This window comes from Onychomys torridus, chromosome 1 (genome assembly GCF_903995425.1).
Source record: "Onychomys torridus chromosome 1, mOncTor1.1, whole genome shotgun sequence".
NCBI classification, from domain to species: domain Eukaryota; kingdom Metazoa; phylum Chordata; class Mammalia; order Rodentia; family Cricetidae; genus Onychomys; species Onychomys torridus.
In genome coordinates this window covers 105225305-105241056 of record NC_050443.1, presented here as the reverse complement: position 1 = coordinate 105241056, position 15752 = coordinate 105225305, and the positions used below count along the sequence as shown (strand labels likewise).

The following is a 15752-nucleotide window of genomic DNA, read 5'->3' as shown; positions in this document are numbered from 1 at the left end:
CTCGTCTGTCCTTAGGCTTCTGAGGTCTGTACCTGGGACAGGGAGGCTTGCTTGCCATACAGATGGAAATGCTTGCTGCTATTGAAGGAGATGGAGAGTGAGCTGCAGAGGCTGAGCGTGGAGGAGGCCTGTGGAGGAAGGAGGGTGTCTTTCAGAACAGGACTGAGACCCTGGACTTCCACCCATGTGCACAGGGTAAGAGAGGACCCAATCTTCTCCTCATCTTATTTCTCTACTGTGATGGTCTAATGTATCACTCACTCCCCAGTGTCAGAGTGGAGTTTCCCAGAAGGAGCATGTAACTACCTCTGGCAACCGTGTGGTACATGACTCGCCTCCCAGTACTTGGGAGGCGACGGGTGGAAGATCGTAAATTGCAGGCTAGTCTGGCTACACAGTGAGAGCCTAACTTAAAAGCCAGCAAAGCTGGGTGGGTGACATATGTCTTTAATCCCAGCACTCAGAGGCAGAGGCAGGTCCATCTCTGTGAGTTTCAGGCCAGCCTGGACTACATAGAGACTTCCAGGGTGACATAGAAATTCTGTCTCAAACAAACAAACAAACAAATAAATAAATAAATAAATAAATAAATAAAAATAAACAACAAGCCTCCCCCCAGAAAAACAACCCCATAAATTTCAAACAAATCCCGGTGGTTCATTGTGGTTTGTTTGCACCTATATGAACCTGGGTGTTATTCAAGAAGGGAACCCAGGTGGGAAGCCCATCCCCCTGACTCCTAGGGCAAATGGATCCTCAACACTCCTCACGGCCAGCTACAAGAAGGCGGTACCTTGATCTCCTCCAAGAGTTCCACCGTCCCGTTCACTCGGATGAGGGTCTCCCACCTGAAGACAACTGGGCAGCGGAACAGAATTCCCGGAAGACAAGGCTGCTGTGGTCAAGAACACCAGTCAGAGAGGTCCACCATTCCCAGCTTACTGCTCACCTCCAGCCTCAGTCCTCAGCTCACACAGCCATACCTCAGCCTCACTAGACGGCATCTTCAGGTCCTCACGGTGGCAAGTGACAGGAGGATCCTAGGAATTGGAGGTGGGGTCTTCAGTAGGTCTGAGGCCTCTTCCTCCCCGACAACTCAGGCACCCCACAAGATACTTCTAATTCAGACACCACTGAGTCCATGGAACTGGGGTCCATCCGTCCACACTCCCTTCCTACATCTAGCAGTTTTATGTAGTTGTTTCTCACCATGGACCAGCTCCCTTTGCCCTCTTCTGAGTGGTACTCACCATCTGCACACTCCATGTGTGTGTGATGGGGCTCCCGCTGTGAGGCTGTGGTACCCCAACCAAGGCCTCCAGTGCAGGCATGCTGTGGTCATAGGCAGAAGGCTGAATCCTCACCTGGGAAAGGGCAGAGACTCTAAGGCTTGAATGGCGCCCACTCAGACCACCACCTATCCTGTGTGACCTGAGGCACTGCCTGGGGGGTTCTGGGGCCTGTTATCTTCTAGGCAACACATGATGGACCATACCTGGCCCTGCTACTGTGCTTTCTTGCAAGTGTGGTTAAGAGCACTGGCTGCTCTTCCAAAGGACCCAGGTTCAGTTCCAAGCGCCCACATGGCAGTTTGCATCCATCCCATACCTCCAGTGCCAGAGGACCCAACACCTTCTTCTGGTCTCTGGAGGTACCAGGCATATACGTGGTGCATAGACATACATGCAGGCAAAACATCCATACACATAAAAAATAAAAATAAAAAATAAAAGAAAGCGAGGCTTCAAGGACCCTTCCTCATGGAAGTTTGTACCTGGTAGACATGCTGGACTCGTTGGGTCTTGGAACCTTTAGTGGTGAAACTGGTGTACAGCGTGGAGTTCTTCTGGCTGTGGAGAGAGGTGTGTGGGGATGGAGGGAAGGGAAGCAGTTCAGACCCAAGAAGCCTCTCCACCTCCAGCACTGTGCTGGGGACTGCGCAGGCACCTTGTCATGTGGTCCTACTAAGACCAGTAGAGAGACAGAACTGAAGCTTTGGAATTAAGGTCATACCTGGGGAGCCACCTTCCTTAGTGTCTCAACTCAGCTCATTATCTAGATAACCATCTCTCCCTGTGAGTCCTTCCCCTGCACACAGCCATCTGACTTCCAGGGCTTCACCCCTGCCTGCAGCTCCCCTGCTCACACCAACTGCACCCCCTCCTGCACACACTGCCTGTGTTGGAGGCTGCCCACTCACTTTCCCTGAGTCTGGCCTCCTTGGCTTGGCCTACGCTCTGCTCTCTGTCTCCTCCCCTGCCCTCATCCCAGTGCCTCTAGATGGAGGGCCAAGGCCAACTTTCTCCATGAACCTTTCCTCTCCCCAACACCTGCCCCCAGCTTTCCCACCGGCACCACCCTGCATGACACTTACGTTCAGAAGTCCTGGAGACTTGAGCTCAGACACTGGCTCTGTCCTCACCACAGACCCAATTTCAAAAAGCCACTGTGCTCTCTATATACTAACCAGAACATCCAACTAGAGACCCTTGAGTCCGCTACCCAACTGCGTGCTGACGCCACTGACTCCATGGGTGTGAGTCTGCTCTGACTAGATGCTATAGGGCTGGAGGGCAAAGGTCACTCTGGAACTGCCCCACCCCTCTCTTCCAGCACTACAATCCCGGGAAGAGAGAGGATCTGGCGCCCCTGGACCTGGCCAAGTGCTTTGGAATAAGACAAGCTTGAGCTTTGTCCTTCCGAGCTGCGTGGCCCTGGGCAAATGCCAGACTTCTCAGAACCCAGAGTTCATTAGTAGGGTGCAGAGTGGTGAAGCCCCTCACAGGGGGAAGGGAAGCTTCAGAGAGAGAGCCTGACACCAGTCAGCCAACAGCATGCTTCTCCACAGTGAACGCTGACCTGAACACAGAGCTCTGAAAGGGTCTCCTACTTTGGAACCCTGAAGCCTGTTGTGGCAGGGATGAGTTCTGACTGAACCCGAGACATCCAAAAAGGTAGAGGGCTGGGGGTGAGGGGTCCCTGGGTGACAAGGACACCGAGGTGCGAAGGCTGGGGTAGAAGGAGGGAGTGACTGAATTCAGCGGCACTCACTCTTCAACAAGGATGTTGACTGGGTACAGGACAGGGATGCGGATGATGGCTGAGTTGTCCTCCAAGAGGCTTGAGTTCTCATTCTCACTGTGTGGACAAGGTAGAGGGCACCATCAGAAGAGTGCAGCCAGGCTTCCTGACCATCTAACCCCAGCACAGGCATGGGGACGGGCCTGCTCACCAGTGCACAGTACCGTTCAGCTCGACTAAATCTCCAAAGGAGCTGTTGAGCAGTGTACTAAATATCACCTGGAGGCTGACCTGGCAGAGGAACAGAGGTAAGAGAAGATGGAGATGTCTCAGGGTAACCTGAGTGTCTCATGGTCCTAGCTGGGTCACCACAGTGACCATGGAGTGTGTGCTTCCCACGACTCTGGCACTGGATAGTGTCTCATTCCCACTGGACAGTTGAGGAAAACTGGGAGTGAGCTGAGTGAGGTGTGCAAAGCCATAAAATGAATTAACCCGGTCTTGGGTTTGTCTCATCCCAAATCCAGGCTCAGAGGTGCAAAGCAGCTCTGTATACCTCCTCTTGTGACAGGGTAGACCCTTCCCGGCCAACCACCTTCCCTTCCCCAGAACCCAGATCTCCTCCCTGTGTGCCAGCTCAGGCCCTTGTTCGAGAGCTGCCCCACACTCACCTGCCGGCCTGCTTTGAAGATGGGAGAGCTTACGTTGCAGGCCAGTGTCTTGGTCAGGAGACTCGACTCATCAGCCAGCTCCTGGCAGCTCACAGGTACTTGGCTGTGTGGCTGAGAATGAGGAAGCTTTTTGGTGAACAAGGTCTAGGGTCCCCAGAGGCCACTAACTCTAAAGGATTGCAGCTCCCAGGACACATGCTCGGAGAGGCAGGGCCAAGGAGGCAAAGAGGAAGCCATCACTGAACTTAACAGTGCATGTCTTTAGCTCTTGTTACTCAACAGGCTGAGGCAGGTGGATTGCCTGGATCCAAAAGTCTGAGTCCAACTTGGGCAACACCAAGATACAATATTAAAACAAACCACATCAAGAGAAATAAGTCAGATATGCAGGACATGTGTTGTGAGTCCATTGCTACATGCAATCCAATATGTAAATTCACAGAATAGTGTATGAGAAGGTGGCAGGAGACCAAGAACAGGTAATGGCACCTAGTGTTCAACAGACTTGAGAGGATGTAGAGTTTTGGAAAGAGAAAGTTGTGTGATACTGTGGCTAGGCTCAAAGTCAGTGAACTGTATGCCTAGAAATGTTAGAATGCTAAAACTTAGATACATTCACACAAAAAAAGGTAAAAGTAAGCCAGGCAGTGGTGAGGCATGCCTTTAATCCCAGCACTCAAGGTGTAGAGGCAGGTGGATCTCTATGAGTTCAAGGCCAACCTGGTCTCTATAGTGAGTTCCAGGCCAGCCAGGGTTACATGTGAGAACCTGTATCAAACAAAACAAAACAAAATATATACATACTTATTTGTTTTATGTATATGAGTATATAGTTGAATGTGTGTGTGTGTGTGTGTGTGTGTGTGTGTGTGTGTGTGTGTGTGTGCGCGCGCGCATCACATGCATGCAGGAGTCCACCAAAGTCAGAAGAGGCAACAGAATCCCTGGAATTGGAGATACAGCAGTTGTAAGCCACCATGCAGGTACTGGGATCTGAACCTGGGTCATTTGGAAGAGCAGTCAGTGATGTTAACTACTGGGCTATCTCTTTAGTCCCTTTTTATTTTATTTTTAAGTATGCATGTGTATGAGGGTGCACACATATGTGAGCTTTTTACATGGAGACCAGACTCAGGTCTTCAAGTGTGCAAGAGAAATCCTTTACCTACTGGCTGAACCATCTCCCAGCCCTATTCCAATTCCCAGCTCCAAAAAGAGAATTCGGGGCCCAAAGAGCCTATGCTTCAGATCAGAGTTTGATGAGCATCACCAGGCTGGGAATGCAGATGTGACCCTCAGAGTCCCACACACAAGCTGCCATGCCACCTACCCTGGCCATCTGGGCTACCCAAAGCTCATTGCCAGAACCCCAGCCAGTGCAGGAAAGTACTCAGGCAGGCGGTATGCACCCTCGGGCTCACCTTAAGCAACTCCACCTTGCGGAAGGAGAGTCCCTGAGGGAAACTCAAGCCCAGCTGTACCCAGTATGCATCTTCTCCCGAGTTGCTCAGTGTCCAGTTCACAGCAAGGCTGGCAGAGGAAGTCAGATGCAGGACTCCAGAGCTGGGGGATTTGGGGTGACCAGAAAAAAGTCATGGGGGCCAAGAGGGCAGGAGACAGCCCAAGGTGAGGACTTCAGGGCTGAGGGAGCTGGCTGACCATAGACACCAGCTCCTATGCGCAGGCTCAGTGCCCTAACACTAGCTAACCCTGTGCAAGCTCTGCTAAAGACTGCCTTTCTCAGAGAAGGGAGGTGAGACCCAGAGAGGAAGGCCCCTTCCTAGCGGACATAGCCCATGGGTGGAGGGTCTTCTGATGTTGCCTCGGTAATCTTTGCGGCCACCTCAGGAAGATGGAGATGAACTGAGGAGGGACGAGGGACTTACAGACCTGGCAGGGGACAGCAGGGCCAGGTTTGCCTCACACTTCTTGTCTTCTCCACAGTTCTTCTCAAAAGGGACCTGAAAGACCCAGACAGGACCCAGAGAGGCTCAGGCCCCGGACCCCACAGAGCTGGACAGGCCCCGGCCCATGTGTCTGCCTCTCCTCCCTCTTACCTCCTTAGTCACTGCGTGTAGTGAAGGTCTCAGGATGGGCTGCGTGTCCCTGCCCTGTTGAACATGGAGGAGACGGAATACTCAGGTGAGTGAGCAGGTCTTGTGATGGGCGGGACAGGAGGGGTTTGGGGCTCAGCTGGATGACTGTGGCCTTCCCACACCTCGACCCACACCCACAGCCGGGGGCACGGTCCTTCTCCAGTGACAGCTTAACAGTGGGCGGATGAGGCTTGGGTGCTTGTCCCTCCTGCGCTAGGCAGTGGTTCATGGCTGCTCAGCATCTGGCCTCAGCGGCCTGCCAGTGGCCCTTCCTCCATGCTTTTCCTCTGCCGCCACCCTATCCTCCCAGGCCTGCTCTCCAACTCCTAGACATGTAGTACCATTTTTACAGCATTTCCTGAACTTCTCCTCTAGACCACAGGGCACTGGGTAATTCGCCTGATCATAAAACAGACACAGAGGCAGAAATGACAAGGTGCTGTCCACAGTGGGTGAGGGGTTGGTTATGGTGAGACACATACAGGGAAGCTCCAGGGCGTGGAAAAGGGACTCCTAACCCAGACAAGAAAGTGTCCTGAAGCAATGGCATTCCTGCTAATTGCAGTATTTAGATCTAGAATGCCCACCTCTCCGTGTGCCAAGGGCTTGATCCCAGCCTGTGCTGCAGCTGAAAGGCAGCAGAATCTGTAAGTGCTAACACCTAGCTGAAGAAGGTTATGTCATTGGAGGTGTGTCCTTGAAGTTAACACTGGCACCCCAACTCTTTCCTCCTCTCTGTACTTCCCAGCCACAATGATGTGGGTAGGTGGCTTTACCACACGCTCCCCACCATGATGTGGGTTCATTGTAAGCCCGAAGCAACAGAGCCAACTGATAATCATGGATGTGACCTCTGAGGTCATGAGCCCAAATGAACCTTTCTTTTTTATAAATTAATTATCTCTCAAATATTTGTTACCAAAACAGAAGGGCCTCTCCCAGGAGTAGGACTAGCTGGAGCATCATGCTTTAGAAGGAGCAAAAAGGTGGAGCAGAGTCCAAGTTCCACTGAGCCTTGTGGGCAATGCTGGGGCTCTGAGATTGTCTTCTAAAGGTAAGGAGACCCTGGGAGAACTTCAGAGGTTATCACAGCTGGATCTAGAAGTCCATCCTCCAGACTGGTCTTTAAGTGGACAGAGTGCTAGTGGTCTCTGCTGACACTCCCCACCCACCTCAACATTCACACAGGTGCCCACCACCCATGGAACCATGAGCCAAAAGAGTGACTAGGGCCTTGAACCCCTCAGCTGGTTTTCTGAAAGAAACAAGGTCCATTGTCCATCTCCCTTGACCATATCAACATACACCACCCCCACATCCCATCCCACTCCTGCCGCCCCTACCTAATCTACTCATTTTGTAAAATCCAGAACTAATGACATTTCCCAGGAAGGCTGTCCTGATGTTGACTATGATCTCAAGTACCCGGCTGATGTGCTGGGTTTTCATTAGAGGCTGATGGTATTCCCTGAGCAGGGCTCCTCACCTCTTGCCTTAAGAACAGTCTCCACCTTTAATCCCAGCACTCGGGAGGCAGAGGCAGGTGGATCTCTGTGAGTTTGGGGCCAGCCTGGTTCACAGAGCGAGTTCCAGGACAGCCAGAGCTACACAGAGAAACCCTGTCTTGAGGGGGAAAAGCCTCCACTTTTTTTCTTCTATTTATTCTTCTCTGTACAATACATCCTGACTGCAGCTTCCCCTCCCTCCTCTCCTATCAGTCCCCAACCCCACCTCTTCCCTCTCCCCCAGATCCACTGCTCCTCCTCTTCCCCTCAGAATAGAGCAGGTCTCTCAGGGATATCAGTCTCTCCCTCCATCCCCCACAGGGTCTCTCTGTGTAGCCCTGGCTGTCCTAGAACTCACTCTGTAGACCAGGCTGGCCTTGAACTCACAGAGATCTGTCTGCCTCTGCCTCTGGAGTGCTGGGATTAAAGGCGCCTGCCACCACCACTGCCCGGTGAGTCTCTGCTTTTCTTACAGCTGAATGTGAGCATGTAACTAAGTTCTAATCCTAGGGATGTCAGCAAACATGTTATGTAGATTTTCTAGGAAATATTCTTCAAGGGAAGCTGTGTGTACTGTTCTGTCCTTCTTGGCCAGGTGTACAGACATGATAACCAGAGCCCAGGCACCTCTGAGCACAAGATGTCGTCACCCAGAAACCACCCAGCCCTAGAAGCAAAAGGGTTTTTGGTCTTTGCAAATAGTTTGTTGGCTCGTGATTTAGAAGTACAGAAGCCAAACCAGTCCCACCTGCCTTGTACAAAAGAAAGACTTCCCACATGATGGAAAGAGAGAGCTGATCTACACACACACACACACACACACACACACACACACACACACATCAATGTATGTAATAGAATTTTGATGTCACACTTAGCTGGGTGTGATGGCTTACACCTGTAATCCCAGCAATTGGGAAGTTGAGGGAGCATTCCAGGTCAACCTGGGCTACAGAGTGAGATGGAGAGGGGGAGTGTCTCCAAGCAAACAAACAAAACCAAACACGAAAAAAGCCAGTTTTAAAGTAGACCTCTATTATTTGAAGTTGAGTAGGCCTAGCAGATACCTTGGCCTAGAATAGGGCTAGTCGCCTCTTGTATGATTCAGAGGCCCCCATATGTTCTGAGGCTGAACTGAACTCTCTCTCTCTCTCTCTCTCTCTCTCTTTTTAAGCTGAGGATCGAACCCAGGGCCTTGCGCTTTCTAAGCGAGCACTCTACAACTGAGCTAAATCCCCAACCCAAGGCTAAACTCTCTAGTCCCACCTCCTGACAGAGCTGTGCTCTCTTAGGGATTCCTGCTGTGGGGTGCCATCATCCACCCAGATCCAAATGACAAATGGCCGCTGTCTTTTGCCTCTCTGAGCAACTCAAGCTCCTGGCAATCTCCCTCTAGAGACTCTAATGCATCTCCACTCCACTCCCACAAGGCACCTTGCTTCACATCTGACGACTACCCAGAGGAACCCACCACCACAGCATCCTCCCTGCCTCCAGGTTCACGCTGTTGCAATGCGGCCCACATCTGGAACTAGCTGCTTAAATATCCATGTGACAGTAGCAAAGTCTCCTCCCTCTCTCCTAAATATCTGGTCCCACCCTACAGGCTTTGTTGCCTCCGTGCATATTGGGCATGTATACGATCTAGGTCTGCTCCCTGGCACTGGGTCAGAGTGACAACAGTGGGAAGGTCCCTCTCTTTTACTTGATTGGCACAAGTCTGACAAAAAGTACCAATACAAGGGCAATAAGCTACAAACAATGAAGAAAGCTTCCTGAGCTTGGCAGCAGGCCACGTGTCTGTGATCAGGATTTAGGGAATGGAGGCAGGTATACCAGGAGTTCGAAGACAACCTGGGCTTCATAGCAAGCTCCAGGCCAGTCTGGGCTATGTGAAGGAGGGAGGGAAGAAAAGAAAAGAGAGGGAGAAGGCAAGAGTCTTGACGCCTCTGTCCAGGTGTCTGGATACAGATGCATACAAAGCTAGGCCTGTGCCTCCATCTGGTTTGGTCAATGCCCCTTCTTGCTCATATCAAGTTTTAGTTGGGTTTCTGACACAGGCGCCCATGAGGAGCTGGAGAGATGGCTCAGCAGTTAGGAGCACTGACCTCTCTTCCAGAGGACCCAGGTTCAATTCCCAACAGCCATGTAAATGGTAGCTCAAAACTCCAGTTTCAGGGCATCTGATGCCCACTTCCAACCCTCATGGGCACATATGTAGTGCAAATACACACATGCAGGCAAAACACTCATACATAAAAATAAAATTAGTAAATATGAAAAACATTAAACTCATGAATATACAGCATTTTCTTTTCCCACATAAAAAATCTTTGATGTTTCCACAATACCCTTAGTCCTTAGACCCTAAGTCCATCTGACTCCTCTTCGTCCTTACACCCATTGTCCCAGAGTCTCCAGTGTCTTTCGCCTGTGCCACATTATGGTCTTTCTGAACACTTACCTCTCCTCTTGGGGACCTCTGGGTCACCTCTATGGGCAGACTTGCCTTACCCCCCAGATCTCTGGCACACATCACTGCAGCCTGGCCCATAATTTAACAGCTGTGCCTCTGAAGAGGATAGTGACCATGGTTTCTCTGGCAGCAGGCTGTGAGCTCCTCCAGGGCAGGGTCACACTTATGAACCACAGCAGAGTGAGTGCCCAGAGGGGGCACAGCACAGAGTGGGCCTCAGTCAGCTTTGCGCAAGTGCATGTGGAGCAGCCAACACACTGTGCTTTTTTCTTGTAAGCACCCTGCCCTTACTTCCAAAGCCCACGATTAGAGGGGGTACCCCCACTGTCTGACACCAAAGGTACAGAATGATGGTCACCACATGACCTCCTCTAGCTCTGGAAGACCTCACTGAGAAGAGCTCTCTACATAGGAGAAAGCAGTCCCAGGAGACGGGTGGGGAGAGAACCCACTGAGGCCTTGTTAGGAAAGTCCACAACTGAGTTCCCAGGTCACTGTCGTCCCCCAGACCTCTCACCAGCCCAACCACCAGCCGACTGTCCAGCATTTCGAAAGAGGCTGTCACACTTCTGGCGCTGCCTAGGGAGCGTCTGATCTCAAGAATTAGGATGGATTTTTCCCCTGCTAGCTTCATAGCACCCCAGTTTGACATCAAACTGACCACACAAAAGGGAGAAGGCTAATTCAGGTGCCCCGTCTTTGTAACCTCAGGGGACAGGCCGAGCCCAATGCTAGGCCTTCTGAAGTTCTCACTGGAGTGGATGTTGGACAGTGATAGAAAGTAATGTGGAGCCGGGCGGTGGTGGTGCATGCCTTTAATCCCAGCGCTCAGGAGGCAGAGGCAGGCAGATCTCTGTGAGTTTGAGGCCAGCCTGGTAGTTCCAGGAAAGGCAAAAAATTACACAGAGAAACCCTGTCTCGAGGAAAAAAAAAAAAAGAAAGTAATGTGGTTGGGCTGACGCCTAGCAGGGCCTAGAACAGCTTCACTGAAGAGACCCTCTAGACTCCACCCATCATCTCTTCTTCCTCAGAGCCCTCAGAACCTGAGGAAGACCCTGCCCCCACTTCTTCCCAAAGCAGTTTTAAATACAAACTCCTATGAATTCCCTTCTTGTTTAAGTAACACATACTAGCTTTACTGTTGCTAACTAGATTTTCCAGTCTTCCCTTTAGACATCCATCCCTCCATTAATCTTACCATCTTTTGGTTCCTTGGTGTTCCTTCTCCCTCCAAAAGAGAGAAATTCAGAGAGACATTGATAGGGGAGATGAGGTCTTGAATGCAGATCTGAGGGTGAGAACATGGCATCATGATGAATCTAACCGGAACCACGACCCCGACTGAGAGCATGCCTCTGTACTTCACCAGCAATAACATTCTAGTAGTTATGTGTTAAGAGCTTACCATGTTCCACCACATACACTTAAATACACTAAACACATTTATTATAGATCAGGCGCTTATAATGTGCTTCCCAGGACAAGAGCTCATTCCTCATTGCCAGACATCATTAATCAGTCCCACAGTTTTCCACAGGTTGTAACGGAAGCACTTGAATCATTTGTGGTGAATGAAAGTGACCCCCATAGATTCATACATTTAGATACTTGGTGCCAGTCAGTGGAACTGTTTGGGAAGGATGAGGAGGCGTGGCCTTGTTGGAGGAGGTGTGTCACTGAGGATGGGCTTTGAGGTTTCAAAAGCTCATGTAATTCCCACTTAGCTCTCTCTGCTTCTTGCTTATAGATCAGATGGCAGCTACTCTAGTGCCTGCCTGCCTGCCTGTCTGCCTGCCTGCCTGCCTGCCTGTCTGTCTGCCTGCCTGCCTGCCTGTCTGTATCGTGCTGTGGTCTTCTCTGGCAAGTTTATGTTTCAAGTTTCCAGAGTTAGAAGAGTGGGGTGCAAGGAGCAGAGGGACACAGTATTGGTCAGGAACAGCCCGAGACTGGGAGTGGCCAATTGTCAGGGTGGGGCTGACCACCTGGTACTGCTTCTAGTTCTGTGGGGCTGCCATCCCAGAGAAGAAACCTAACACAAGCAACAAGCAAACTCCATTTGGACATTGCAGCAACTGTCCAAAATAATATTTTAAAAACTTGGGCCAATGGCTGGTGAGAGACTCTTCAAAAAGTCCTGGATTCAGCTCCCAGGTCCACACAGTAGCTGACAATCATCTATAAGGGTCTGATGCCTTCTACTGGAGTGCAGCTGCATGTGCAAGCAGGCAGAGCACTCATGAAATGCAGATACAAATAAACCTCTGAAAAGCAAAAATTAGTTAATTAATTGGGGAGGGGGCTGAGTGTGGTGGCGCATGCCTTTAATCCCAGCACTCAGGGGGCAGAGCCAGGAGGATCTCTGTGAGTTCAAGGCCAGCCTAGTCTACAGAGTGAGATCCATGACAGGCACCAAAACCAACACCAAGAAACCCTGTCTCAAAAAACAAAGCAAAACACCAGTGCCGGGCATGGTGGCGCACACCTTAGATGGATCTCTGTGAATTTGAAGCCAACCTGCTCTACAGAATGAGTTCCAGGACAGCCAGGACTACACAGAGAAACTCTGTCTTGGAAAGTGTCACTTGTCACAGCTGTGTGGAGAGAGAGCCTGTTCCCTCATTGCTTCTAACGTCAGTCAGCCCTTCCCAGAACACCAGCATCAGCTCCCTTACCGGGAAGTGAAACCTGAAGTCCATGCAGGATTTAACTGGGGTGACAGATGTGTTCCCACTGAGCTCGTGGCTCCCTCCCGAGAACAGACCTCGTCTCCACGTCCGATGGCCATCCAGCTGCAGGGTGTAGCTAAGGTTGGCAAGCAGGCGACCTGGGCACAGAGGGAGGCTGTTGAATGATGGGGGTCCTCCCCATGCTGGGAGCTCTTCTGGGAACAGGAGGGTGGCAGTGACCTTGAAACTGAGGCGTGAGGGACTGGATCTGGAAGCACAGCGTGAGCGTGACTCCTTTCTTCTGCTCCTGACTGGCTGAGAAGGAACACTCCACCTCATGCACTGGGATTTCATTTGGGGAGAAGGACATCTCAGTGACAACATCCACCACAGGCCTCGAGCTGCAGAGCAGAAAACCACTAAGTCTCTCCCTTGCGCACACCCCACTGGGCTTGTGACTGACATTTGGGAGCTCTGTCCCACAGAAACAGAGGACTCTCTTTCCACGTCACTGGGAGAAGTCCCTCAATAATAGCAGCAGTGACAACTAGGCTTCCCTGGTTCACTAGTCTTGTGACCCATTTTCCCCAAAGAAATGATCTTTGAAGAAAAGAGAAACCAGGGCCAGTGAGATGATGGGTAAAAGCGTGAACCATCAAGCCCAATGCTGAGTTTGGTCCCCAGGACCCAAATGGTAGAAACAGAATAGACTCTTACAAATTGTCTTCTGACCTCCACATTGTGCCATGGCACACACGTGTGAGTGTGAGCACACACACACACACACACACACACACAGAGAGAGAGAGAGAGAGAGAGAGAGAGAGAATACACAGTAAATATACAAACATAATTTCTTGGTTTTGAGACAAGGCTTTACTATATATCCTTGGCTGGCCTGGAAACTGCTCTGTAGACCAGGCTGAACTTGAACTCACAAAGATCCACCTGCTTCTGCCTCCCAAGTGTTGGGATTAAAGGAATGCATCACCACAAATAGCCCAATAAACATAATTTTTTAAAAAGCTGTCAATGATGTGGCTCAGCAGGTAAAGGCACCTGCTACCAAGCCAGATCACATGGGTCCAGTCTCAAGAAACTACATGGTGGACAGAGAAAGCCGACCCCCATCAGTTGTTCTCTGACACCCCCTAAGGGCACACCCCCATACACACATAAATAAATAAATGTTTTTTAAAAGAAAGAGAAGAAGTTAAATCAGAGGGGGGCAGTAGCACACACCTACAATCCCAGTGCTGTAAGCACGAGACAGAAAGACCACAACCCAGGCTAGTGAGATCCTAAGAGGGAGGGAGGGGGAGGGAGAGGAAGAGAGAGAGGGATGGGAGAGAGAGAGAGAGAGAGAGAGAGAGAGAGAGAGAGAGAGAGAGAGAGAGAGAGAGAGAGACCCACTTATGCCACATGACACAGTGGTAGGTTCCATGTTGGGGTTTGTGGTATTAGGAAATAGACTTAGAGACTGTGCCCATTGCCATATGATAGATAGATAGATAGACAGACAGACAGATAGATTAAGTAAGATAAGGTCTTATGGGTTTGATCCTCAGCTCAAAAAAAGATAAGGTCTTACTTGCTGGGCGGTGGTGGTGCACACCTTTAATCCCAGTACTCGGGAGGCAGAGACAGGCAGATCTGTGTGAGTTCGAGGCCAGCCTGGGCTACAGAGTGAGTTCCAGGAAAAGGTGCAAAGCTATATTGAGAAACCCTGTCTCAAAAAACCAATAATAATAATAATAATAATAATAATAATAATAATATCTTCCTGTAGGCCTTGGTTGACCTGAAAATCGCTATGTACTGTCATGCCATATAATATTCAGAATAAATCTCAAGCTTTTTATTACCCATGATGTATTTATTGCCTGTCCTAAAAGTCTTATTTCCTACCACAATGCCCGTGGGACAACCACATTCTAGCCACACTTCCCTCTTTCCCATCAGTCTTCCACCTGCCTTATGGCCTTGACACATGCTGGGATTTCTATAAACTTCTCAACCTAGGCTTCTGCCCGCAGACACATTCTCACCTTTCAGTCCTCAGCTCCAACACCAGCCCCTCAGAGAGGCCCTGATCTGCAATAGGCTGTCTCTGCTACTGCCTTACAGGAGCCTGTGGCCCTCAGCAGACTACCTTCAAGTTTTCGTTATACCTGTGCTCACACACACACTCCGGGCTCAGTGTCTGCCCAGTGTTCAAGGTAGGGCAGGTGCTGAGCATGATGGTACATCCCAGGAATGCTGGCAAAGGGAGGCAGAGGGAGGTAGAGGCGCAAAGACCTTGACTTCAAGGACAGCTCGGGCTACCATACTGAGCTCTAAGCCAGCCTGTACTCTACTGTGACCCTGTCTTGAAAATACAAAACAAAACAAAAATCCTCCAAATAAAAAACAAAACTGGCTGGGGATTTAGCTCAGTGGTAGAGCGCTTGCCTAGCAAGCGCAAGGCCCTGGGTTCGATCCTCAGCTCAAAAAAAAAAAACCTATGTGGACCACCAAACCAGGCCATAGACTTAAAAAAAAAAAACAAGACAAAAAAGTTTTGGCAACCACACTAAGGATGGAGTACAGTGCCTTTCTAAACTGCACAAGGCTCTGGATTCTATCCCCACCATACCCCCAAAACAGAAAGGGGGTCAGCAAGTTGGCTCAGAGGATAAAGGAGTTTGCCTCCAAGCCTGGGACCCACAGGGTGGAAGGAGAGAGTTGAGCTCTGATCCCCACATGTGGTGTGACATTGCGTGAGAGTAAACACACACACAGACATACAAATGAGCTTAATTTTAAAGGCATAATATGTGATAATATCTATTCTCTGTACCATATCACCACCACTTCAAAAATGGAGAAACTTGGGTTTTAAGAACCCAAGCTTTCAGATCCAGAGAGACTTGGGTTCAAATCCCTTCTCTGTGTCTGAGTAGTGGCTGCTGGGCCTGGGGTAAGATACTGAAACTGAAGGAGGGCTGGCCTCCAAGAGTTGGAGCACAGTGCCCCTGAGGCTCCGAGAAGGAAGAGAGCTACATTGATCAGGACGACTTACCTCAGCACAATCACCTGGCCCTCGGCTCCTACAACTACATCTGCCAGCCTGTCCCCTCCAAGGTCTTTCACGCCATGGATGGAGCGTCCAAACCACCGGATTCCTGGGGACACCTGGGTTCCTTGGATTCTCTGGGAGGGAGCAAGAGAGAAATAGATGCTAAACTGAGAGAAGTCAGGTGCAGCAAACGAAGTCAAGGCTCAGTCTGGGCCATGAGCCTTGAGGTTAGGCGCATGAGGTCCCAGTTTGATGGGCA

At 50.4% G+C, this 15752-nt stretch overlaps 1 protein-coding gene across 1 annotated transcript in view; it reads right to left on the bottom strand.

Annotated features, from left to right (window-relative positions):
* Positions 1–15752, bottom strand: part of Itgal (integrin subunit alpha L) — a 62012-nt gene that overhangs the window by 149 nt on the left and 46111 nt on the right. Inside the window, exons 16-30 of the mRNA XM_036177494.1 lie at positions 15497–15627; positions 12676–12836; positions 12442–12593; positions 10968–11057; positions 5750–5803; positions 5583–5653; positions 5114–5255; positions 3693–3803; positions 3233–3312; positions 3052–3138; positions 1775–1850; positions 1251–1364; positions 984–1040; positions 794–895; positions 33–128 (exon numbers count right to left, since the gene is read on the bottom strand). Coding sequence (XP_036033387.1) covers positions 33–128; positions 794–895; positions 984–1040; positions 1251–1364; positions 1775–1850; positions 3052–3138; positions 3233–3312; positions 3693–3803; positions 5114–5255; positions 5583–5653; positions 5750–5803; positions 10968–11057; positions 12442–12593; positions 12676–12836; positions 15497–15627 — 1524 coding nt within the window. The remainder of the gene's footprint in view (positions 1–32; positions 129–793; positions 896–983; positions 1041–1250; positions 1365–1774; positions 1851–3051; positions 3139–3232; positions 3313–3692; positions 3804–5113; positions 5256–5582; positions 5654–5749; positions 5804–10967; positions 11058–12441; positions 12594–12675; positions 12837–15496; positions 15628–15752) is intronic.